Genomic DNA, 23,256 nt, shown 5'->3' on the forward strand with positions numbered 1-23,256 from the left:
TCATGACTTAAAAAGGGTACATTCCCTCAGGTTCGTTATCTGAAGGGAAACGGGACACCTAATAGTCATAAATATATGTTCGGAATGGCGCCAAAAGATAAGTCAAAGGACAAAACCTTGTGGTCCTCTATCAAGGCTCTGCAGGCAGCAGCGGAAGACACCATCAATCATTCCAAATCTATTAAAAGCCATGAAGAATTACAACAGAGAAATACAGAGCTTGAGAACGAACTCAAGGCAGCATATTCGAAGATAGAGGATCACAAACGGCAATTGGAGGAAGAGCATCAGAAGCAGCAATCATTATTGCATGAAAAAGCAAGTCTTGGTGACTATGTGGAGGAGCGTGTTAGGGGCTGGGCCGAGAAAGAGAAGGATCTTCAGGCCCAGCTTCAAACAGCAAGGACTCAGATAGAAAAAACAAGGGAGGATGCAGAAACAAGTCTCAACGCCAAGTTGCAAGACCTATCAACAAAAGTCCACGGTCAAACCGAGCAGCTTCGCCGGCTCCGTACCCAACTGGGTGAGCGAGATACGACAATCACTGGTTTACAGGGGCGCCTCGAACAGAGTCAAGAAGAAGTTGAAGAATTGAAACGGGCGACTCAACTGGAGGATTTTGGACCTGATCTGTATGTGCCAACTTCATATATTCCGCCGAAGGTATTTCTAGGCTCATGTAGGCTAGGATTCAGAACATCAAAGACCTCGAGGCGGCTTTGCGCGATATCATTCAGAGATATTTTCACAAGACTTTTCCGCCCGATGCCTGCGAGGTATATTCTCTGTCAAACCCATCTTGTACTTTGATACAGATCTCTAACAAAAATCCAAAGATCAAAGTAATCAGTATCATTCAGCACCTCCAGTGGAAAGAATGTACAACTTCAAATCCTTTCCCAATGTTTCCCACGCCAGCTATGATTCAGTCGAAAACGCTCCGTGCTTCCTGCGTGCAATGCATAATTTCCAGCCACCTCTCCCGCAATATATTCCGGTCAATGTGTGTTGAAACATCGGCTAGCCGAATGCCAAAGAGTTATGCCCTTGACCAGTGCGATCAGATTACATCTCAGGAGAAAGCATTACTGCGGGCACTTCTGGTAAAGGCGTTCAGTTCAGATGAACAGAGGCAGGTAGAGGAAAACATTGAAAATGTTATCTCCGAGGTCGTCGATCTAGTTGAGCCTTTACTAGAGACCAATTGCATTGAGTTCAAGGAAGAATTTCGTCGATTTCTCCAAGATGCCGCCGATTTGTGGGGCAAAGTGCAACGGAGCTCTAAATGGGTGACAACAGTTTCTCATGTACCCCAATCTGCTGAAGTTTGGAGGTCTAAGAAAGGGAAGGATACAGACCTTCCTGAGTACCCAGTTTTGGTCTTGTTTCCTCATTTTATCACGCCTGAGGAGCCATCACCGCTTCACGTGGGAACCATGATGTGGGGAGATAGCGAGTCTACAAAGCAAGACCCAAGCAAGCGGCTAGACGGTGAACGCGCCATGTTCAGCGGATCAAGCGCAGTGGTACTCCGAGAAGTCCCCAGGTACAACCAAAGTATCTCCAAATCTCAAAGGCAAGGAAAGTCATTCACTGAGCATCTCAATGTCCGGAAGAGACACGATTCTCAAACTAGACAGAGCCGGGCTTCCAAGGATAACAGCATCTCAAGGGGATGAGAAGGCAATGCCCGTCAGACATTGCATTAGGAACCCACGGGGTAAACTATTGGTTTTTGGCCAACTCGGCCCGATATCAGCTCTACTTATAATACGATGTTCACGACTCATATTCATTCTTCAGATCTGATTATAAATCTACTCTTCTAAATATCTGATAAAGCCACAGCAAATCGGGCCTCACTAAGGAGTAGGATCCCACTGGGTGGTACAGTAGTTACTACAGGCAGCAGTAGTAGTCGTAATCTTACCATAGGGACTGAGGGGCATATAATTAGTGCTATTTGCTCTTATATACACGTTGATGTCATCCCCTGAATATGAACTTTTATCATTATATGGCCGTGCCGGATTCACCGAGTATAATCGTAATGTGGCCCACCTTCCACGTTAAATATGGCAATGTGGGTGACTGTAAAGGTTGTTCTTCGCTCTTGCTGATCTTCATTAATGGTCTCTGCCCCGTCATGCTTCCTACTGGTAGTAACCTCTTCATACACGCCTGACATCCCATTGGCGGTGGTAGCTGTGCTTCGCAGAAATGTAGCCTGTCCTGTGACGGAGTCAACTTCCACTCCCACCTTCGATTGAGTGGGACCCCCTATGTAGTTAGGGTGGTCGGTATACCCTGTGGCACTGTCGTTTGCTTGAGACGAAGACATGCTGCCCTCTCCGTTCCATCGAAACAAGCTGAAGCTTGGCTGAAGCTGGAATAGAAGTAATGGAGGAGTGATTCTCGATTTGTCTATCTTTTCCGGCTTCTTTTCCACCTCTGAAGCTGGGGTCTGCGTACAGCTAGGGAAGTATGCACCCACAACTACCTTTTTCGAGTTCTGAGCTTGATGTCCTAGGAAAAGAACAAGGTGCGACCGACGGTTCGGATCATTGTGGAAGGTTCGCTGGAGTATTTGGCCTAAATCAAGGCTGTCTGTTAAGCTTTGGGATGATATCGAGTCATAGCATTTTTGAAATGTAATTAACTTGACTTTCCGTGCCAATTCTGATCTTTTATGAGCCTGGAACGGAGGAATAAATAATGATACTGCACGAAGAATCCTGTCCATAGTGGTGTCTGGTGATGATTCGGTTTCTAAATTTGGGATCCCCGTGGGCCTGCAAGGTTGAAACAGTGTTGCCCACAGTTGATGAAACCATTGCTCTAGATTTGGCTGGTGCCAGCAATATTGTTAGGTTCACAGCTAGGAGGGGGTAGATGACAACGAATGGGGTCATGCCTACCAGGATATCTGAAGCTCGGAGGCCAGGTACTCGTCCTGGCTATGACAGAATGATTGGGCCAGGATGTTAGCCAACTCTTCCTTCTCCAGACTGGAAGCCTCGAAGGAGCCGTAATGAAAGTCCCGACACCAGCTCGGTTTATAGACTCTTAGCCTCATTATGAGGCAGAGTAAAGAAGCAAAGTCGTTGAACTTCATCTGGTATTGGATCGTTCTCCGCTCGAACAAACACATTTATAGGTTTGAAATAGCGCTACAAAATATATAGCCATGTATCATGAGACTGAGTTTGGTATTTAAGAAAGGATTTCTATTATTTTTGGTACATTTCGATGTTGTCTGGTTCTTGAATGGTGAGGATTGCGCAAATGCTGGGAACGTAGGGATATTTCGGCAATCCGGGGTGGGTATAGGAGGATGGCTAGGAAATCAGAACCGAGACTTCCTCGGACTCTCGGCGCCCGATCTGTAAGCAGCACCAAGAACCACACTTAAGCTTTTGGGTTTAATGACGTATCCGGTTGCTGCATCTGCTATATATTGACCCGCACCCGAAACTATTTTCACGCTGTACAGTTTCCATTGCACAACCCATCACCGCATACCGCAATGGCATCCACGCTATCCAAGCCGATTGCGATCATCGCCGGAGCTGGGCCGGGGACCGGGGCATCTATCGCCCGACGGTTTGCGAAGGCATATCCCGTAGTGCTCCTCGCCCGGAGTCAATCAAGCCTCGACCCTCTGGTCCAGGGCATCAATCAGGATGGAGGATGCGCCATTGGCATCCCTGCCGACGTAACGAACGCAGGGAGTCTAAACTCTACACTGAAACAAATTGAACAGCAGTTTGGATCCGATCTGACCGTTTCGGCGGCCATCTTCAATGTGGCCAGCAAGTTCACGCGCGCGCCCTTCCTGGATTCCAGCGCAGAGTTCCTGGATAGCTTGGAGGCCACCGCGCGAGGGGCCTCAAATTTCTCCAAAGCGGTGTTGCCCTTGATGCTGCGCGCGACGTCGCAGGCAGAACTGCGTCATCCACCGACAATGATATTCACCGGTTCGTGATTGACCAGTTGCCGGAACCAGTGCGGGATGCTGAAGATCGCAAGGCGGACCGGTTGACGTCCAGTTCACATTCAAAAGCCATCGTGCTGATTCTCTGTTCTAGGTGCAACGGCAGCCATGAAGGGGGGCCCCGGCCTGGGTTCATTTGCCATGAGTAAATTCGCTGTCCGGGCACTCTCCCAATCACTAGCTCGTGAATTTGGTCCCATGGGCGTCCATGTTGCTCATGCCATCATCGACGGGATCATTGCGACGGAGAAGACGAAGGAATATAAGAAGGACGTCCCGGATGCGAAGATCGATCCCGACTGGGTAAGTGGCTTGCTTTCGCCATTTCTCTTGGTGAGAAAAATCAACACTAACTGTGCGATTAGATCGCTGAGACGTACTGGTTCTTGCATACTCAACCCCGGTCGAGTTTCACACATGAATTCGACCTCCGACCTTACTGTGAGAGCTGGTGAACGGGTCAACTATCACGGTAGCACTGATCAGAATATTGAAGAACAATGGCCATGTAGTCTGCTATTTAGGGTAAACTGGTACATACGACCATAGGGTGTGGAAAACAGGGCTTCCCGTCCGCTCAGCCGTACTTAAGCCACACGCCGGGAGGTTAGTAGTTGGGTGGGTGACCACCAGCGAATCCCTCCTGTTGTATGTTTTTGCTTTTCATTTTAAATATCTTTTTTAGATATTGGATGGTGTACGAGTGGATTGCCACTTCCCCGTCAGTTTGTTAAAGTACGTCGTTTTATTAATCGATATATATCTATCTTATAACGAACCGGCCTCCCACAGAGAAGAGTAAGGGAGCCTTCATTCGTGTACACGCTATATATAGATCGTATTGTCTATTGATTTTTGTATCGGGGTACTAGCTATGACTAACCAAATAGGTTTAGTCACAAATGGACTTCTATCGAATATATATATATCCTTTATGAATACTTTGAACTTGCTTCAGTTGTGGACATAAGGTATATCAACGCATTTGAGAGAAACCAAAGAAACCGGAAAGACCTTAATCCTCGGTGATGACACTGATGAGCTTTGAATCCGAATGACTAGATTAGATAATCTTCTGTAGTCATAGTTAAATATCTCTTCCAAAGGCTGGTTTGTAATTTACATCGATCGAGACATTGAGATTATGGGTATCCCCTTGGACCCCTTGCAGCGTTTAAGCCACCGCGAAAAACAGAAAACGTGATTGATTTGACTCGGCCCCACAACGGAAAGGTCGGTGGGTCCCTGTCGTAACCAAAATTCCAAGGTTGAGTCAGACCCCAAGCCAGAGTTCTAGTTAAGAAATCTAATCTCTTTACGATTCCTAAGATCTAGACCCCTCCCCCCCCCTTACTTACAGCCTCTATGATGTGACTAAGACCGCAGATCCGAATGAGGAAGGAGAGGGGAGTAAGTTAGAGATGGGTGGAATGCGGTATAAAAAAAATAACTGTAAGGGGTAGTCGCTACTTATGCACCGTAGTTTGCGTCGATAACCGAGCTGTTCCATACTCTCTATACACAGACCGGGATTCGGCTTTTGTAATCAGTTTCTAATTATGTTTGTGTGGTCGGTCGTTGTGACCCAGCTCTTCCTTGACCATATCGCGCCATTCTCATTTTCTCGACAACAATGGACACGATATTTCCTGAAGCACTTCTTAGAGCAGTCTCGTATGTCCCCACTGTGGGCGTAATGGCTGCTCTGTCACTAATAGCCTCATTTCTCATCATTTTTGTGTCGGACGTCCTCTACTGTGGGTTCAAAACAAGGGCCGTACGATGGGCTCCTTGTATCCCAGGAAAGTCGCTACTGAGTGAACGATACCGTCCGAACAAATCGATGGACCACTACCTTGAGGAGTTTGCCGATGCATATCGAAAGGCGAGTTCCTCGACTTGAGTGATGATCTCGTGGTCAAACTCGCGGCTCTAACCCTCCTAGTAGTACAGCAAGAATGGGAAAGCCTTCTCAATATCGGACAGTGCGGGTACGGGATACGTCGTGTTGCTTCCTCCGCAACACTACCAAGATTGGTACAATGTTCCCAGGGACCACGTCAACTGGGGAAAGGCGTTAAATGAGGTGAGTACAATGATATACCATAATAGTGGCACTATCACGGCCACCCATGGTATTGGGGTAAAATACGTCAAATAACAGTGACCATCTAGGAAGCTTCATTATACGATCTTGGGATAGATGCTAGTTGGCATATCGCTCCTCTAACTGTGCAGAAGTGCAGTCAGGTCGATTTCATCAGTATGGAATCTGAAGGCTTTATGAGATTTTTAGAGAGCTAATTGCTTGCTTCAGAGAGAGTCGAGAGCTCAATCGTCCGTGAACTTGATCGCTTGCTGATGGAAACTTTGCCTGAGTCCAAAGGTATGTATGAGGCGAGGACAGATACCAGCAGCCGAAAGCTAATGAATACAGAATGGCATCTATGTAACCTGTTTAATACTTTATCCAATATCTATAGTCATATAGCCCTCCTTGTCGTGTTAGGCCCGGAGCTTTCCAAAAACACAGCTCTTGCTAAACAGCTCTCGTTATTTGGTATGCAGTTGGCAGATCGAAGGTGCTCAGAGAAGCCTTACCCCCTTTTTTTTAAGATCCTTGTTCGAAAATTCTCAACAAAGACCCGTCAAGCCCAATCTAGCATGGGGGTAATGAAGAAAACAATTGTTCCCGAAATCCGACGCCGAGTTGAACAAAGGCGAAGAGGCACCATAAAAAGCAACCAAAATTGCTTCCTAGACGTGATGATCGAGTTAGTACTGAAGAAAGGACTCTTGAGTCATGATGCCGAGAAAGAAGACGAGCGGTATTTTGATATGATGGCCACCCAGATAATATTGCTTTTCATTGAGGTTGCAGGAGGTCTCATACCAGCAACGGCTAATTTCCTCTATCAAATTATGAAGACTCCTGAATATTTAGTTCCTCTGAGAGAAGAGCTCACGGCTGCTCTAAAGCAAACCGATAATGCATGGAGCTTTGACATCTTCAAACATACCCCTAAGCTTGAGAGCTTTACTAAGGAGTGTCTCCGTGTGTTTACACCGGCTGCAAGTTAGTATTTCCCATCAACTCCCTTTCACAAAGAAAGGACTCTAATAACACTCATCTGTGAAGTTGCAAGTGGTGGGTTGGTAGAAAAACCACTTCGACTCCCTTCAACAGGCCACACTCTTCCTCCTGGAACCCTATTTTCCCTCCCAGCCCAACAAGCTCACCTGGACCCAGACAACTATCCTAACCCAAATGTTTTCGATGGGTACCGTTTCTGTGACCCCCAATCGGGCGCTTGCGATATCCGCGGGACAATAACACCCTCCGCAAAATGGTTGATTTTTGGTATAGGAACTTCAGTCTGCCCTGGACGGCTATTAGCGACCAGACTCTCTCAAACTCTATTTTCCAAGGTCATAAGAAACTATGACTTGAGACTAAAGGTTGAAGATGGCCAGCCTGAAGTTGTATGGGCCGCGACAAATATGTTTTTGAACTTTAACACTCAAATGTATGTGAAGAGCGCAGGTATCTAAAGTGGACTATGTATCTTTATATCTACATCCATTGCCATGCCCATTTACTATCCATTAAAACTGTTATATGAACACATTATTTCTTTATCAAGCTGTATCACCTGCTGCTCCTCTACAAGAATTTTTCTATTCCGGCGAAGTGATCGGATATGTCTGGTTTCACTTTAATGCTCTATACAGTAAAGGAGTATGGGAGGAGCACTTAGCAAAATTTACAGGTATTGAATGATGGACTACACTAGAAATCAAGTTTATCGACCGCCACTTTTACCCACCGGGGTTAGGCTTCAAATTCAATGGCCAGAACTATGACGGAGTATATTTCGTACCTTCTGAATTTCTGTCTAAATTGTGGGGATGAGAATCAAAGGACAGAGAGGCAAGGAGAACACCGGCCAGGGCCTCGGCTTTGGGCACACCGCTTAACTCATCTATTTTAGACTTGGTTTTTTTTTTCTTAGAACCGTGCCTCCTACAGACAGAAGTTCGATTTAGTTCTTGTGAAATGAATCCGAGGCAAGGGACGCCATGCCGCTCGTGATCTTAAGGGCGCCCTGAATGTCGGTTAGTCAAGGGGAATGTTTCACATTTCCTTCGTGGCGATTTATTTATACTGGCGATTGGAATGTGGCTGTATATTATCTCTGACCGCGAAAACTTTTAGATATCCTAGTTCACAAAGGCCCTGAATGGCAGTATTTCCATTACGTCTCCACAAAGCTCTATGCTATATATATGGTATGTTCAGAAAGCTGGTCAGCATCAGGTGAATCAACGAAATCTATCAATAGGGACTCAAGATCAGGGAGGTTCGTATGATGAAACTGGTCTTCTGAAAGATATTAAGCCTTTTAAGCACTATTTAAAGCTTCATATATATGATGTAGAAGTGTATTATGAGGTAAAATACATTAATTATTAGTAGTATAGCTGCCGATTGAGAGACAAATGCCACATAACTGTAGATATGTTCTTCGAGGCGGATTTGCAGATCCCTTACTGCTGAGGTACTTACATACATCTGTAAGCTGCCCTTAAACCCCCGTAGCTACTAAAAGGAGCACAGATCTCCCCATTCCTCGTCCTGGTGCAGGACCATCGACTTCATCATTTCAAATCTGAACGATGAGAGAGAACAATGGTGGCACGTTCAATATGTTCAGGAAGCAGCCTACTCAAACGACTACCATTCCAGTTATCGAGATCATGAGAGACAAGAGGTCGGAGGATCTGGAAATGCAGATCATTCAAGGTCTTCAATTTGACAGTCTTCAGCTGCCTCAGGACTTGTTATGGGACGATGCTGGGCAGACACTATTCGACGAGTTGTGCAATTCCTCAGCTTATTACCTGACAAGGAAGGAGAATGAAATCTTACAGAAAAATTCATCTGATATGGCTGCAACAATAGCTGAGGGAAGTGCGCTCATTGAGCTCGGTTGTGGGTAGGTTAAACCTTTACCATTTCATACTTTGCTAACACCAAACTTTCAGGAGCTTGCGGAAGTCCGGAATTATATTGTCCGCCTTGGAAAAAGCCCACAAGGCAGTAACATACTACGCCCTGGATGTGTCCCAGGAGTCTCTGCAGAATGGCCTGGCTCAGCTGCATAAGGGCCTTGGGGATCTTGATTATGTCGAGCTGCGAGGGCTTTGGGGCACATACGAAGACGGCATAGCGTGGCTTGCAGATCAACATCCTTTGACCGCCCACAAGAGCATCACCTTCCTCTGGATGGGAAACAGCATGACCAACATGCATCTCGCCCAAACGCAGTCACTTCTGTCACGCATGGCTGATACCTGTATTGGCTCGGGGATCCAATGCCAGCTTCTGGTATCTGTCGATAGCTGCTCGGGCGAGGACATTGTGATGGGTGCTTATAACAGGGAGTCTCCACCGCTTAAGGATTTTATAATGAATGGGCTGCAATCCGCGAACCGCATTCTAGGGCACGATGCCTTTTGCGCTTCTGATTGGACATTTGACACAGTTCTGGACCGTGTGCGAAACCAGGTCCAGGTGTTTTACACTCCCACTCGTGATGTTAGCATCCACATCAATTCACAACCGTGCAAAATCACCAAAGGGGAGAAAGTTGCAGTTATAAGTAGCGGAAAATGGCCAGAGCCATACTTCCGGTCCATGGTGGAAGGAATTGGTATGCAGGTGCTTGACGTGTGGAGGGACAGCGACCAGTTCTATTGTATGAACACCCTACTGTTGATGCAGTCTTTGCCTGGCTAACCATGGATTCAAACCAAAGCCTTCTACCGTATCGGCTCGACCCTGTAAGCAGAGTTCGGTTTTCGGTCTCAGAAATGCACCGCTACTGGAGAAGTGGTTTAGAGCGCGCAGCATCTATTCGACAGAGGACAAGTAGGGAAAGGAAGAGTGGATCAACCTTATTGCTCCATATACATAACTATATTCGCCCTGGTATAGAGGGTATTTGCGTCTCCTGATAGGATCCATGTTATGAACGTAGGTAGCTAGATTGCAGCAAGTCTTTGTCTTTGCTGGCACCAACAAGAGGGAAAAAAAAAAAAAAAAAAAAAAAACAGAAGTCGCGCTAGCAGCCTAAGATTTTACCTAACTTACACTGGACTTATTTTAGTTTTCCAGTTAATTGAATTAGCATTGTAACTAGCGAAATTTGCAGTGGTGCAGTGGTGGTTTGTCATATTAATCAATCAATGAAAATTCTATTGACCTGTTCGAGGCTAACTACTGAACGTCTAGCTATGCAGGCACCTCGCCGGTGAGGCGGAATTCTGGTTGGTGGTTTGTCATAATGGGGCTTTCTAAGCCTAGATTTTGTAGACAAGCGGTGAAGGGTACAGTATTACTCAAAGGCTGAATAGACCACCTGCTCGATTGCTCTCAACCTAACACGCCCTAGATTGATATATATATGTATGAAATATGGCTTCTTTAAATAGGCTTGTTGGTGTAATAGAAGTCTAGAGTATTGGGAATCATGTAAAACTTTCGGAGTGTGATCAGCCTGTTGAACTACCAGGGGAGGGAAGGTCTGGCTGACTCATTTACTAGTGAGGTCCAGCTGAACTGAGTTTTCATACTGGAAGCAGTCGGTATTGTAGTGCACAGAAGGTAAAAGCAAGGGGTAATAGAGGTAAGTGGGAGCTTTATAGAAGACAGCCGAGCAAGGGAATGGTAAGCGTGTACAGCATGCGCAAGGGAGCGCACCGATATATTCCGTACGAAGGAAGCAGTAAGGGAATCTAATAGGTAGAAGGGGCACAATACCAATATTAAGAGGCGACGAAGAATTCAAAACCACGCCAGCATGGCTGAATATCTCATAATCCGAGTGTAAGTTGCTGAGCTGTTATGTCCTGGCTTATTTAGACGCGCAATTTACATTCCCTTCGAGCATTGGTATTACGGTAAATTACGACCGATGATAACAATCGCGTGAAGGATTGATTGACTGGAGAACACCTAGACCGGGTAAATTATCTGGAAAGGGTAATATAAAGGAACTTGGAATGTTGTGGCAGTGCCCTAGACACAGCCTTTATATGTTGCTACTTTGACTTGAGTGTTTCGCTTAGAGTGTGCTTGTTTATATCAGCCACGAATTGAAGTCTCCGTGCACAGGGCCACTAAAAGCTGCATAGGCCACTGTACATTGGGAATACAGAATGAGCTGGAAAAATGAAGGACCCATGACACGTTCGCTTTGTCGGACCAAGTGGGAGGATAGGTTCAGCTCCGAAGAGGCTGCCCGAAAGTGCGGGATTGAAACGCATGAAATTGAGGATATCAGGTCGTGTACACAAGACCAGCTAGTATATGCCGCGCTCTTGTCTCAGGGGGACAAAGGGCCCGTTGCGGGATGGACTTTGGACATCTCAGAAACAACCAATATTAACCTTCTGAAGAAGGCATGGCAGGACACGGTACGGTCAAATGCGTTCTTACGGACTCGGATAATCGCGGATGACTCTCTCAGAATTTTTGTGTGCGTCATTCTGAAAGAAGAGCCACTCTTATGGGCCGAGGGAGATGGTATGGACGATCCTTGGGTACTAGGTTCTTCGTTGGCCCGGGTTCGTCTCATCAAGGTGCCGAATACAAACCAACGTCGGCTTGTCGTCAAAATCCACCACGCGATATGCGACCCGTGTTCTTTATATGCAGTGTTTGAATCAGTTGATCATGTGTATCAGAGGAAGGGGGACTACAGCCTGGAAGAGGGTAAGGCCTCAATGACTTGCACCACAGAAAGATCCTTTTACGATGCAACCACCTTTCCCGAGCTTCCGCCATCAGTGCAGTATCCTGCTGCTATCCATTCCATACAGCAGTCAGTCTCATTGGGCACATTACCATGTAGGCTAGACGAGCTTACCGCCCATATATGGCTAGCATGGGCTATCACCCAGTCACAGTACCAAAGCAGCGATCATGTGCTTTTTGGAACGGCTTCACGGCATGACGAGGAAAGGCCTGGGTTCCCTGCCTATGTTAACCCCACTCTGCTCGTGCTGGACAGCCAGGCAGCCATGGGTGATATTCTCCGAGAACTGGGAGTTATGTTCGACCGTTCGGCTCAAACTGCGACGGCTGTACGCCCCCCACGCGCAGCGGAAAAAGGAATGTCAGGTGCCGTACAGACTGTCGTGTCAGTTCGTCGGCTAACCCAACATCGTCCATTGACATTCGCCAACCTTGTGAAGTCTGAGAAGCAAAACCCCTTCCAAAATTATGCCTTGACCCTGGATTGCCGGCTGGAAAGGGATTCCTTGCTCACGGTTGAGGCGCATTATGACCACAACGTGATTCCCCAATGGGTGACACAAAGAGTCCTGAACCACTTGATGCATGTTCTTCCCCAGACCCTGCATCGCAACCGGGATACAAAATTGGCAAGCCTCAAAAGCCTTAGTCCATATGACGAGGCTCAGCTGGCGTACTGGAACAGTCAACATGTCCCCGTTGTGGACGAGCCTGCTCATCATATCATACAAAGAATATGCATGAACCAACCTAATGCAGAGGCGATTTGTTCATGGGATGGGAAGTTCACATACAATGAGGTAGACGTCTTGTCAAACTCATTAGCTGCTCGGCTTGCGGATCTCGGCCTGGGCGGTGCTGAGTCAATCATTCCGGTTTGCATGGACAAAAGCCGTTGGGCGCCTATTGCAATACTTGCCGTGGTTAAATCTGGAGCAGCTTTTACTTTGTTTGATCCGTCGTATCCATTGCAACGGCTCCAGATAATGGCGGAAGACGTTAAGGCAACGGCAATACTTTGCTCTAGGATGACACTAGAGCTGGCATCCCGGATTGTTCCGCAAGCGCTCCCAATAGATGACGAGAAGGGCTGGGGCGCAATCCGCACCCGGCCTGGTTCGCACCTTTCAAGGCCATCGCGGCAGGATGATGCACTATATGTTGCCTTCACATCTGGCTCAACGGGGAAGCCTAAGGCCACGGTGATCGAGCATGGATCCTACTGCACCGGTGCCAGAGAGCACATCAAGGAATTCCGTTTGACCAAGAAATCAAGAGTCCTACAGTTCGCACTATACGCATTCGATGTCAGTATTATGGAGATTCTCAGCACCTTGATGGCTGGGGGATGCATTTGTATACTCAACGATGTACAGCGTACCACACCACAGGCCTTCGAGGAGGCGCTATCCAGTTTCAGGGTTACACACGCCCTTCTGACGCCGTCGTTTGCTAGATCTCTGCGACATGCCAAGCTGCCATCTCTCGATGTACTGATACTAGGCGGAGAACCTATGTCACTGGCAGATGCTGAACACTGGGCGTCACGCAATGTCACTTTAATGAATGCATATGGACCCGCAGAGTGTTCAATAAACACCACAGTGCAGCCCAATGCCATTGCATGCCCAAGCAACATCGGGTTTGCAACTGGGGCCGCATGCTGGGTTGTTGATCCGAGGAACCATAACCAACTGGTGCCTATCGGAGGCGTCGGAGAATTACTTGTCCAGGGCCCAATTGTTGGCCGTGGTTACCTTAATAACCCAGTCCTCACTAAAGCATCCTTCGTCAAGTTTGTGCCCTCGATATCAGCACGACTACCTGGGGCCGAAATCTTAGACAGAGGCTATAAGACTGGGGACCTGGTCCGCCAGCAGATGGACGGTTCCATCGTCTATATTGGGCGCAAAGACCAGCAAGTCAAAATTCGGGGCCAACGGATCGAGCTTGCTGAGGTTGAGTTCCAAGTTCAGAAGAGCTTGGAAAGCGATGCTGACGTGGTCATAGAAGCAGTCCATATTGAAGGCAAGTCACAGCTGCTCCTAGTAGCATTCCTGAACCTCAAGGCACATGAAGTCCAAGCCAACGGGGACCTGGCGCCCTTTGCTATGCCAGATGAACAATGGTTCGGGTTCGTCGAGACCCTGGAGGGAGCGCTGAAACAAAAATTGCCACCATCTATGATCCCGGATCTGTTTTTCCCGTTGGCATGTAGTCCTACCACACCAACTGGCAAGATTGATCGACGTCTACTGCGGGAACTTTCTAGCAGCCTCCCGCAAGCACAGCTGGAACTATATCGGAACAGGAACAAGGATGAATTCAAAAAGCAGCCGTACACACAAGTCGAGCAGACACTTCAACTGCTATTTTCACAGATTCTAGAAATTGAAAAGCATAGCATTAGTGTAACAGACAGCTTTTTCCAGCTCGGAGGAGACTCCATATCAGCCATAAGGCTGGTTGGTGCCGCAAGAGATGCAGGCCTTGAGTTCACCGTGGGCGAGCTTCTCTCTACACCAACTATATCAGAGGTAGCCCTTTATGCAAGAGCAATGTCGTTTCCGAAAGAAAAACCCTCTGCACCACCCCCCTTTGGTCTTTTGGAAACTTCCGCAAAGCTCTCTGAAATAATGCCGCTGGTCCAAAACCAATGCAACCTTTCCAATCTAGACAACGTCGAGGACATTTATCCTTGTACAGCGTTGCAGGAGGGCATGTTTGCCCTGTCGATCAAGTCTCCAGGGACATATACTGGAAGAATACTGTTAAGATTACCAGGTAGCATAAATACCCAGCGTCTGTTGTCCGCCTGGCAGACGACGGTAGAAGCGAACCCTATCCTGCGAACGCAGATTGTTCAGACGCCCAAAGGGCTACTACAAGTCGTGATGCGACGAGTGAGTTTCGAATGCACGCAACATGCCTCATTGGAAGCATTCGAGAAACTGCATGACCTTCAGGGCAGAGGTGCGTCAATCAATCCAATGTGCCAAGTTGCCCTTGTGAAACGCAATGGAGATCAACATTTCGCCCTGAAGATTCACCATGCGCTGTGTGATGGATGGTCTTTGAAGTTGATTCTGGGCCAGCTCGATGTTGCATATCGTAAGAAGGCTTCTCTTACAATGTCCTACTTTAACACCTTCATCAGATACTTGAATAGCATTGATGGGTGGGAGGAATACTGGGCTTCTGAGCTCCGCGATCTCCAGGCACCTATATATCCAGCATTACCCTCACCCGCCTACATCCCTCGTCCAACATCTCTCCGAGAACACACCATTCATAACATCCACATGACTGATTCTGGAATGCGCCTACCACTTTTGATCAAGTTGGCCTGGTCCGTACTTGTATCTAACTACACCGACTCCGACGACGTGGTAATCGGCTTAACTTTGAACGGACGAAATGCACCAGTTCCAGGCATCGAGCAATTGACTGGTCCAACAATAACAACAGTACCACTGCGCACCCGCATACATGGAGACGAAACAGTCCGTACTGCGTTGAAGTATCTTCAAAATAAATTAACAGCCATGATTCCCTACGAACAAGCCGGCCTGCAAAGCATAGGGAAGCTAAATGATGACTGTAAAAGAGCCTGTAGTTTTCAGATGCAACTTGGGATACAGCCACCGGCGGACTTTGACACGAAGGACTATTGCTTCGATGTCCTGGAACATTCCATCGGTCCCTCGATGGATTACAGTGACTTTTCCACCTATGGCATAGTGGTTGTATGTGAGCTGAGCCGTAGTGGGACCGCTTTACGCGTGAAACTGCGCCACGATCCCGATCTTGTAAGTCCGGACGAAGCAAATTGCATGGTACACCTCTTCGAGCATCTACTAAGACAGCTGTGTGAATATCCTGATACGAGACTGAGTCAACTTGAGCTGGCAGGACCACAGGACATCAGGCAGTTTGCCGAGTGGAATGCCACAGCCCCTGCACCAGTTCAAGGTTGCCTACATGAATTAATATTGAACCACTCTCGCACCCAGCCTGGGGCCTATGCAATATCCGGATGGGATGGTCATCTGACCTATAAAGAACTGGGACTGCTCACCATCCAGTTAGCAAACTACTTACGGACACGCTTCGATATCCGCCCAGGTGTGAATGTCCCAATTTGCCCCAATCGATCGAAATGGGCTATTGTGAGTATGCTTTCGGTTCTGTATGCAGGTGGAGCCTGTGTGCTACTGGACCCAAGTCATCCACGGGCGAGGATGGAATGTGTTATGAGCGATACTGCCGCGGATGTCGTTATATGTACCGCTGAAACCGAGGGGAAAGTAGCTGGCCTGGCACGGGATTTGGTTATAGTCGGACCTGGCTTGCTGGATTCCCTACCGACATCTGCTTTACTTTCACAAACGCTCTCCAGTGTAACGCCAATGGATCCGGCATTTGTTATCTTCACGTCCGGAAGCACTGGCAAGCCTAAAGGGATAATCATGTCCCACAAATCTCTAAGCACGAGCATATCCTACCATAGTCCGCAACTCGGGGTGGATCAGCAGAGTCGCACCCTTCACTTTTGCTCCTATGCGTTTGACGCCAGTATATATGAGATCTTCACAACTCTGGTGTGCGGAGGGTGTGTATGCGTGCCATCTGCTTCTGACTGTACCGACAATCTGGCTGCGTTCATGCGCCACTTCGATGTGAACTTGGCAATCATGGCTCCTTCAGTGGTTCGATTGCTTCATCCGGACAACGTGCCTTCTCTCCGATGTCTAGTCCTTGGCGGTGAAGCCCTCACTTGGGAGATTGTAAACCTGTGGGCCGACAGGGTTAGGCTAGTCAATGGGTATGGACCAGCAGAGGCGACCATTATGGCAGCGGGAGTTGTTCAAGCAAGTAATTGGATAACCGGCCTCATCGGTCCCGCTGTCGGTGCCAACGCTTGGGTCACGAAACCATTTGATCCGGATCGATTGGTTGCCCGTGGGATGATTGGCGAGCTCCTCATCGAGGGCTCAGTGCTCGCAGATGGTTATATTAATGCACCAGTGGAAAGTGCAGATCCGTTCATCCCGGCTCCCGCCTGGTTACGCTCAATGAGGCCGAATGGTGCGGGGACCACAAGGCTTTATCGCACAGGGGATTTAGTTCAACAGCAGCGTGACGGGTCGATCCGTTTCATGGGCCGTCGAGATAACCAAGTAAAACTTCGTGGGCAACGGATCGAATTGCAGGAGGTCGAGCATTGTGTCACTTGCCATTCTCCAGATGCAGTGGTAGTGGCGGAGGTGGTCTCATTCCCGACAAACACGAGACGGAGAGACGAACTCGTAGTATTCATGAAAGGAAGCAATGGAGGAATAGAAGCCGACACGATCACTTCTCCCTCCGAGAAGACCTCAACATTATTCTCCTCTCCAACCAAGGTAGATCACACCGCTATGGCCGCGTTGAAGGCCCACATGGCTCGCAATCTGCCACGCTATATGGTTCCATGGATTATCCTACCTCTGGACGAAGTCCCCCAGACTGCTTCTGGAAAGACTGACCGAGCCCGTTTGCGGGTGGCAGCTGGGAAGCTTGATCGAGAGATGCTGGACAAGTACATGAATGCAGCAACTATTGTAAAGCGTCAACCATCTACCACCCAGGAAGTCCTGGTGCGTAGCATCTTCGCACAAGTTCTCTCACTGCCAGAAAGTGAAATTGGAATAGACGACAGCTTTTTCACTATTGGTGGGGATTCCATCTCTGCAATGCGGTTTCTCACTCTATCTCGTCAGGAAAAGCTTCATCTCACCATGTCCGCGTTCCTGACCTACAATACGGTCGCGCTATTTTGTATTAATGCGAGTACCTCAACGGAAATTTCGAGGTTCGATGCAGCCGAGGAAATGGATCGCCCATTTCCCTTGAGTCCCATTCAAGAGATGATTCTCGGGCCTGATGGATCATCTAATAGGCAATTCAATCAGAGCTTCTTCCTCAAGGTTCAATATCCAATTGACCTTGACGAAATACGTAATGTACTCCACCAGATTGTCCAACATCATTCGATGCTACGTGCTCGATGGATCCAGTCACCGGGCAAGGAGCCACAACAGATAATCTCATCATCAGCCCTCGATAATTCCTTTTGTATCCAACACCATCGCTTACGCAGGAAAGAGCAGGTTGACGGCATAGCCAGGCAATCTCACTCGCGTTTGGATATTCGACATGGGCCAATCCTGTCGTTGGACATTATTTCGGTAGAGGATGACGCGGACTACGCATTGTTCATTGCGCATCATCTTTCAGTGGACCTAGTATCATGGCGTGTGATCCTTAGTGACATTGAGGATCTTTTAAGGGGCAAGGCGCTCGGAAAGACCCGTCCATTCTCCTTTCAGACATGGGTTCATCTGCAATGTGATCAAGCCAAAGGCTATGACCCAACGTCCGTCCTTCCGTTTGAGGTTCATTCCGCCAGTTATGAATACTGGGGCCTCACACGAGAACAGAACGTTTTCGGTTCCGCTATTGAGTCGGTGTTTACTCTGGACGCGGACACGACCAACGTGTTGCTGGGAGAGGCGAACACCCCGTTGAATTCACAGCCTCAAGAGATATTCCATGCAGCTCTTCTTCATGCCTGGCAGAAGACCTTTAACGACAGAGTTATGCCAACCGTTTTCCTTGAACGCCATGGCAGAGACCCTTGGGACCCAGAGATTGATCTCTCCCAGACTGTTGGCTGGTTCACCACCATGTGTCCATGTACTGTGAGTGCAAGCATAGGTAGCAACCTATCTCTAATGGACTTAATTTGCCGTGTCAAAGACAATAGCCGCCGCATTCCGGGAAAGGGACTGCCGTACTTTAGTTCACGATTCTACAATCCTCAATGTAAGACAGCGTTCAAGGACCATGATCCAGCAGAGATTATCTTCAACTATGCTGGTCGCTATCAACAGTTGGAATGCCCGGATGCAGTGTTTACTCAGCCAGATTGGACGTTGGATGAAAAAATGGATATAGCTGAGGATATGCCACGTTTTGCGCTATTCGACGTATCGATAAATATCCGAAGCGACCGGTTGCATTGCTCTGTCTGGTTTAGCAAACACTGTCAGAGACAGAACCAAATCACTCAATGGATAACAGAGTACCAGAGCTCACTACAGACAGCGGCAACTGAACTTGTAGCGAGTCGTCGTCAACTAACCATGTGCGATATTCCGCTAGTCACCATCGATGACTACAAACAGCTGGGCATCCTCGAAACCACACTTCTCAGCCAGCTTGGCCTGAACTCTGTTTCGACGATAGAAAGTATCTATCCGTGTCCCAGTTCCCACTCCGGTCTCATCAAGGGCTTAACTGGAAATGGCGATCGCCACCATGTCCGAGCCGTGTTCAAGCTATACGGTAGTAAAGCGGTAGATCCAGTCCGTGTGCTGGAATGTTGGCATAAATTGATACAGCGCCATGCTATCCTCCGCACAGTCATTGTGGATAATCCCTTAACGCCAGGAGGACTCCTCCATGTCGTTTTAAAGGAACCTGTAATCGACACGGCTGCCTTGTCTTTACAGTCACGGAATGTTGTTGCGGAGCTCTGTGATGTTCACCGGTCTTTCGATTGGGCCACCTCTCCAGCGCACCAGATGGTAGTCGGCCAGGGGTTTGATGGCGAGGTCTTTTGCAAATTGGAGACTGGAAAAGCGTTGATTGACGGGACATCTCTTTCCATTCTGGTTGATGAACTTCGCGTTGCTCTCAATCATCTCCTACCATCCAAACCCGCTCCTTTATACGAGGACTTCGCCTCCTACGTACAGAGACAACCCCTTGATATGATCATGAATTACTGGGAGCGCACCCTGGATGGAGCCACCTCGAGCTTCATCCCGAGATCTCTCCTTCAGGCACCCGCTGCCCCAGACGCCGTCCCCGTACTGCATTCCAAAAAGTTCAACCTGGATGGCTTCAAGGAGGTCGATGGTTTCTGGAGAAAGAACAGACTAACCTTGACAAACATCTTTCAGGTGGCCTGGGGCTTGGTGCTTTCCTTTTACAGTAGATCGCCAAAGGTCTGTTTCGGCACGCTGGTATCGGGACGTGATGTTCCTGTCGCCAATATCGGGGACATGGTCGGCCCCTGCTTTAATGTTCTTCCCTGTCGTTTAGATCTCTGCCCAGACCGTAATATCATGGAGACTCTTCAGCAGAATCAGCAGGATATGCAACACCGAATAGATCACCAACACTGCTCAGTCAGTGAAATTACCCGTGGTGTGACACAAACTACCTCAATTCCGTTATTCAACACTTGCTTGTCGGTACAAGTCAGTTTCTCGTCACAAATAGCAGAGCCAAACGGAGACTTGGGTGATGATGTGCAGGTCAGCATCGTTGACATTCACGACCCTACCGAGGTATGTTCGTTTTTGCAGATATTCCTTTCCTTTTCCCCTCTTAGTGATAACCCAAAAAGAAAAAAAAGGGATTGTTTCCTCTGACGTTTTTTCTCCTTACCAGTATGATATATGCCTTGCAGCTCTCATCTATCCCTCCCATATTGAAGTCGAGCTGCGGTACTGGAGCTTCACATTTTCGGAACAAGATGCGATGAGGCTATTAAGCAACCTTCGCAAAGTGATTGCTCATATTGTCGCTCATTCTGCACGGCCAATCGCGTCTATCGACTGGGATACCTAGGCTATTTGAAGGCGGGATCGTGTTGAATCAGAGGGCTAGAAGAACAAGCTATTTTGATCTTCTTCCTATCTCCAACATCTCGTAATGGTGGCCAGCGCCGTATATAAATTTCAATCACGCAGAGATATCAAGACCTTCAGTGATTCGTTCTGCTTCAATCCCAATACATTCTTCTTCTGCTTCCTGAACATTACCAGCCCCACGGTATTAATATATATATCTTGTAGCCCGATGGCACAGATAATCGCCAGGAGAGGAAGATATTCCAGACTCATAGACCATCCGCCATGGTCTCCAAATGCGATAGAGTAGGCCTAGTAGAAGAGAACGAGAGCTCTATAGACAAATAACTAGTACAACGTCAGAAGAGTTAGTATGAGCTGAGTAATAATTAGTCCTAGGAGAAAGGGTCTTGCTCGTTAGCCATCTTCGCATTTTGGAGAAACCATTGAGGAGAGATCTATATAATGGCAAACCCAGAAACCAGCCGAACCAAATACACTTGCATGGTTGCGTTCCGGCGAAATGTCTACTTATCTAACCTCATCTTGATGTCTAGGTTGCCCGTCTTCCTTTTCCAGTTGCCGTGCCTTTTCCATCGCCGAGATTGGTTCCGGATAATAGTGGCGTTTGAAATCGGCCGCAAGCAAAAGATTATAATCATCAAACGCCGAGTCGCCGAGCGCTCATCTCTGGAGACGTTCCTTTTAATTCCGTTTCCACTAATTTCCTCTCGTATGAGTCAATGCTCACTCATAATATGTGGTGATTATACCACAGGAGGCAGTTAGACCCCAGTGATTAAAAGATTAGCTGGGGAGAGGAGCTCCGGCGTCTCCGGTGTTTGAAGCGCCAGTTCTCTCCGCATCCCCACTTGCCACTTGCCTTGACTGATAAGGCCTAGATATAGAACTATATATAATGCAGACCATAGAGCTCATGCTGGCCTTCCATCCGGTGACTTTTCCTCCTGATCTCACAGAATATCTGTCTCTCATACTCCGCGTTCGCCAACGTCCACCATGACTCGACAAGTCGTCTCACCCGTTCCAGCGGGCGACGAATACTATGATCTTGGCTCGTTTGGCCATAGCATCACCACCAGCAGCGGCGATGCCCAGATCTGGTTCAACCGCGGCCTGACCTGGGTATACTCATTCAATCACGTTGAAGGCGCTTACTGTTTTGAGCAAGCCATTGCGCACGATCCTGCCTGTGCGATGGCATACTGGGGTCTCGCCTATGCGGTCGGTCCAAACTACAACAAACCGTGGGAGAAGTTCGACCTAGGAGACCTCCACAGATCGGTGCAACGAGGGTACGAGGCATCGCGAGAGGCAGCCAAATACGCCGTCAATGCGACTCCCCTGGAGCGAGCTTTGATCGAGGCCATCCAATCCCGGTTTCCCACCGATCAACCTGCGACGGATTACGCAGCCCTCAACAAAGGGTATGCCGCCGCTATGAAGCTAGTTTACGATATTTTCGGGCGTGATCTGAATATTGCCACCCTCTATGCCGACGCGCTGATGAATATGACTCCGTGGTCACTATGGGACCTTTTCACTGGGAAACCAAACCCTAATGCGCCCACAATGGAGGTGAAGGCGGTTCTCGAACGAGCTCTTGCACAGGAAGAGGATGGACCATATTTGAACCCCGGACTGCTCCATCTCTATATTCATTTCATTGAAATGTCGCCAACCCCGGAGTTGGGTATTAACGTGGCCGATCATCTGCGAGACCTCGTGCCCGACGCTGGTCATATCCACCATATGCCCACACATTTGGATATCCTCATTGGCGACTGGCGACGGTCCATAGCGTCGAACCACAATTCAACCCTTGCAGATGATAAATATTTCCACAAGTCAGGAGCCAAGAACTTTTACACGTTCTACCGCCTGCATGACTATCATTCTTTGGTCTACGCTGCTATGTTTGCCGGCAGACGTAAGACCGCCCTTGATGCCGTCACTCGCATGGAAGCAACAGTGCCGGAGGAAGTTCTTCGAATTCAGTCTCCACCCATGGCCGACTGGTTAGAACAGTTCATGTCTATTCGCCTACATGTGATGGTTCGCTTTGGTATGTGGGAGGAGCTTAAGTGCAAAGAGCTGCCGCATGATCAGGAGCTTTATGCAGGCGTAACGGCCACCACGCACTATGCTAAAGGTATTGCATTCGCTGCTACAGGTGATGTTGCCACCGCCCGAGAGGAACAAGAGCGCTTTCATCAAGCATGGGCTCGCGTGCCAGCGACTCGCCGTGCCTACAACGGAAAGATCGTTGACGTACTTGGTGTGGCTTCTGCCATGCTAGAAGGAGAAATTGAATACCGTTGTGCAAACTACGACAAGGCCTTTGCGTCCCTCCGCGAAGCGATTGAGCTTGAAGACAAACTACCATATAGCGAGCCGTGGTCGTGGATGCAACCTGTTCGCCATGCGTATGCTGCCCTTCTAATGGAGCAGGGTCGTCTGGAAGAAGCAGCACAAACGTATCGTGCCGACCTGGGCCTGGATCACTCCATCATCCGACCGCGTCGGCACCCAAATAATGTATGGTCACTGCAGGGATATTACGAGTGCCTTGTTCGCCTAGGGAGGATGGATGAAGCAGCTATGATCGAGCAGCCAGCTAAACTGGCCCTTGCTGCAGCTGATGTTCCGATCAAAGCGTCATGCTTTTGTCGCTTGGATACGGCTGAGACACCGCAGGTTCTCAATGGCTGCTCGAAGGGGAAGTGCTGCTAGACTAT

General features: G+C 48.3%; 8 protein-coding genes across 8 annotated transcripts; 6 read left to right on the plus strand and 2 right to left on the minus strand.

Annotated features, from left to right (window-relative positions):
- Positions 1-84: 84 nt before the first annotated feature.
- On the plus strand, positions 85-1,679 carry BDV27DRAFT_154787 (uncharacterized protein; the record flags this gene model as incomplete). The annotated part of the gene is made up of 3 exons (XM_032072009.1): positions 85-632; positions 689-776; positions 837-1,679. The coding sequence occupies 3 exons, from the start codon at positions 85-87 to the stop codon at positions 1,677-1,679; spliced, it is 1,479 nt and encodes a 492-aa protein (XP_031930722.1).
- A 353-nt stretch (positions 1,680-2,032) lies between these two features.
- On the minus strand, positions 2,033-2,743 carry BDV27DRAFT_154788 (uncharacterized protein; the record flags this gene model as incomplete). The annotated part of the gene is made up of 1 exon (XM_032072010.1): positions 2,033-2,743. The coding sequence occupies one exon, from the start codon at positions 2,741-2,743 to the stop codon at positions 2,033-2,035; it is 711 nt and encodes a 236-aa protein (XP_031930723.1).
- On the minus strand, positions 2,728-3,179 carry BDV27DRAFT_123652 (uncharacterized protein). The gene is made up of 2 exons (XM_032065914.1): positions 2,919-3,179; positions 2,728-2,848 (listed from the first exon to the last, which is right to left on the minus strand). The coding sequence occupies exons 1-2, from the start codon at positions 3,149-3,151 to the stop codon at positions 2,839-2,841; spliced, it is 243 nt and encodes an 80-aa protein (XP_031930724.1). The 5' UTR covers positions 3,152-3,179; the 3' UTR covers positions 2,728-2,838.
- Positions 3,180-3,513: 334 nt separating this feature from the next.
- Positions 3,514-4,548, plus strand: BDV27DRAFT_123653 (NAD(P)-binding protein). Its single transcript, XM_032065915.1, has 3 exons — positions 3,514-3,977; positions 4,089-4,297; positions 4,360-4,548. The coding sequence occupies exons 1-3, from the start codon at positions 3,527-3,529 to the stop codon at positions 4,447-4,449; spliced, it is 750 nt and encodes a 249-aa protein (XP_031930725.1). The 5' UTR covers positions 3,514-3,526; the 3' UTR covers positions 4,450-4,548.
- Positions 4,549-5,456: 908 nt separating this feature from the next.
- BDV27DRAFT_68944 (uncharacterized protein) lies at positions 5,457-6,262 on the plus strand. The gene is made up of 3 exons (XM_032077312.1): positions 5,457-5,879; positions 5,948-6,080; positions 6,170-6,262. The coding sequence occupies exons 1-2, from the start codon at positions 5,628-5,630 to the stop codon at positions 6,077-6,079; spliced, it is 384 nt and encodes a 127-aa protein (XP_031930726.1). The 5' UTR covers positions 5,457-5,627; the 3' UTR covers position 6,080; positions 6,170-6,262.
- Positions 6,263-6,916: 654 nt separating this feature from the next.
- On the plus strand, positions 6,917-10,012 carry BDV27DRAFT_142660 (histidine-specific methyltransferase; the record flags this gene model as incomplete). Its single annotated transcript, XM_032069983.1, has 4 exons — positions 6,917-7,070; positions 8,742-8,991; positions 9,041-9,753; positions 9,906-10,012. The coding sequence occupies 4 exons, from the start codon at positions 6,917-6,919 to the stop codon at positions 10,010-10,012; spliced, it is 1,224 nt and encodes a 407-aa protein (XP_031930727.1).
- Positions 10,013-11,215: 1,203 nt separating this feature from the next.
- BDV27DRAFT_154792 (uncharacterized protein) lies at positions 11,216-20,495 on the plus strand (the record flags this gene model as incomplete). The annotated part of the gene is made up of 2 exons (XM_032072011.1): positions 11,216-20,212; positions 20,316-20,495. 2 exons carry the CDS (start codon positions 11,216-11,218, stop codon positions 20,493-20,495), a joined length of 9,177 nt encoding a protein of 3,058 aa, XP_031930728.1.
- A 993-nt stretch (positions 20,496-21,488) lies between these two features.
- On the plus strand, positions 21,489-23,251 carry BDV27DRAFT_169374 (uncharacterized protein; the record flags this gene model as incomplete). Its single annotated transcript, XM_032075015.1, has 1 exon — positions 21,489-23,251. Exon 1 carries the CDS (start codon positions 21,518-21,520, stop codon positions 23,249-23,251), a length of 1,734 nt encoding a protein of 577 aa, XP_031930729.1. The 5' UTR covers positions 21,489-21,517.
- Between the last annotated feature and the right edge of the window lie 5 nt (positions 23,252-23,256).

Source organism: Aspergillus caelatus, assembly GCF_009193585.1.
Source record: "Aspergillus caelatus strain CBS 763.97 unplaced genomic scaffold BDV27scaffold_33, whole genome shotgun sequence".
Classification (NCBI taxonomy): Eukaryota; Fungi; Ascomycota; class Eurotiomycetes; order Eurotiales; family Aspergillaceae; genus Aspergillus; species Aspergillus caelatus.

What these genes read in the sequence shown, in the direction of transcription:
- BDV27DRAFT_123652 (XM_032065914.1), bottom strand. Translation starts at nt 3,151, where the DNA reads ATGTGTTTGTTCGAGCGGAGAACGATCCAATACCAGATGAAGTTCAAC.
- BDV27DRAFT_123653 (XM_032065915.1), top strand. Translation starts at nt 3,527, where the DNA reads ATGGCATCCACGCTATCCAAGCCGATTGCGATCATCGCCGGAGCTGGG. An exon ending in ACCGACAATGATATTCACCG is followed by an intron (nt 3,978 to 4,088) that starts GTTCGTGATTGA and finishes TCTCTGTTCTAG; the next exon opens with GTGCAACGGCAGCCATGAAG. An exon ending in CGAAGATCGATCCCGACTGG is followed by an intron (nt 4,298 to 4,359) that starts GTAAGTGGCTTG and finishes CTGTGCGATTAG; the next exon opens with ATCGCTGAGACGTACTGGTT.
- BDV27DRAFT_68944 (XM_032077312.1), top strand. Translation starts at nt 5,628, where the DNA reads ATGGACACGATATTTCCTGAAGCACTTCTTAGAGCAGTCTCGTATGTC. An exon ending in TTGCCGATGCATATCGAAAG is followed by an intron (nt 5,880 to 5,947) that starts GCGAGTTCCTCG and finishes CTAGTAGTACAG; the next exon opens with CAAGAATGGGAAAGCCTTCT.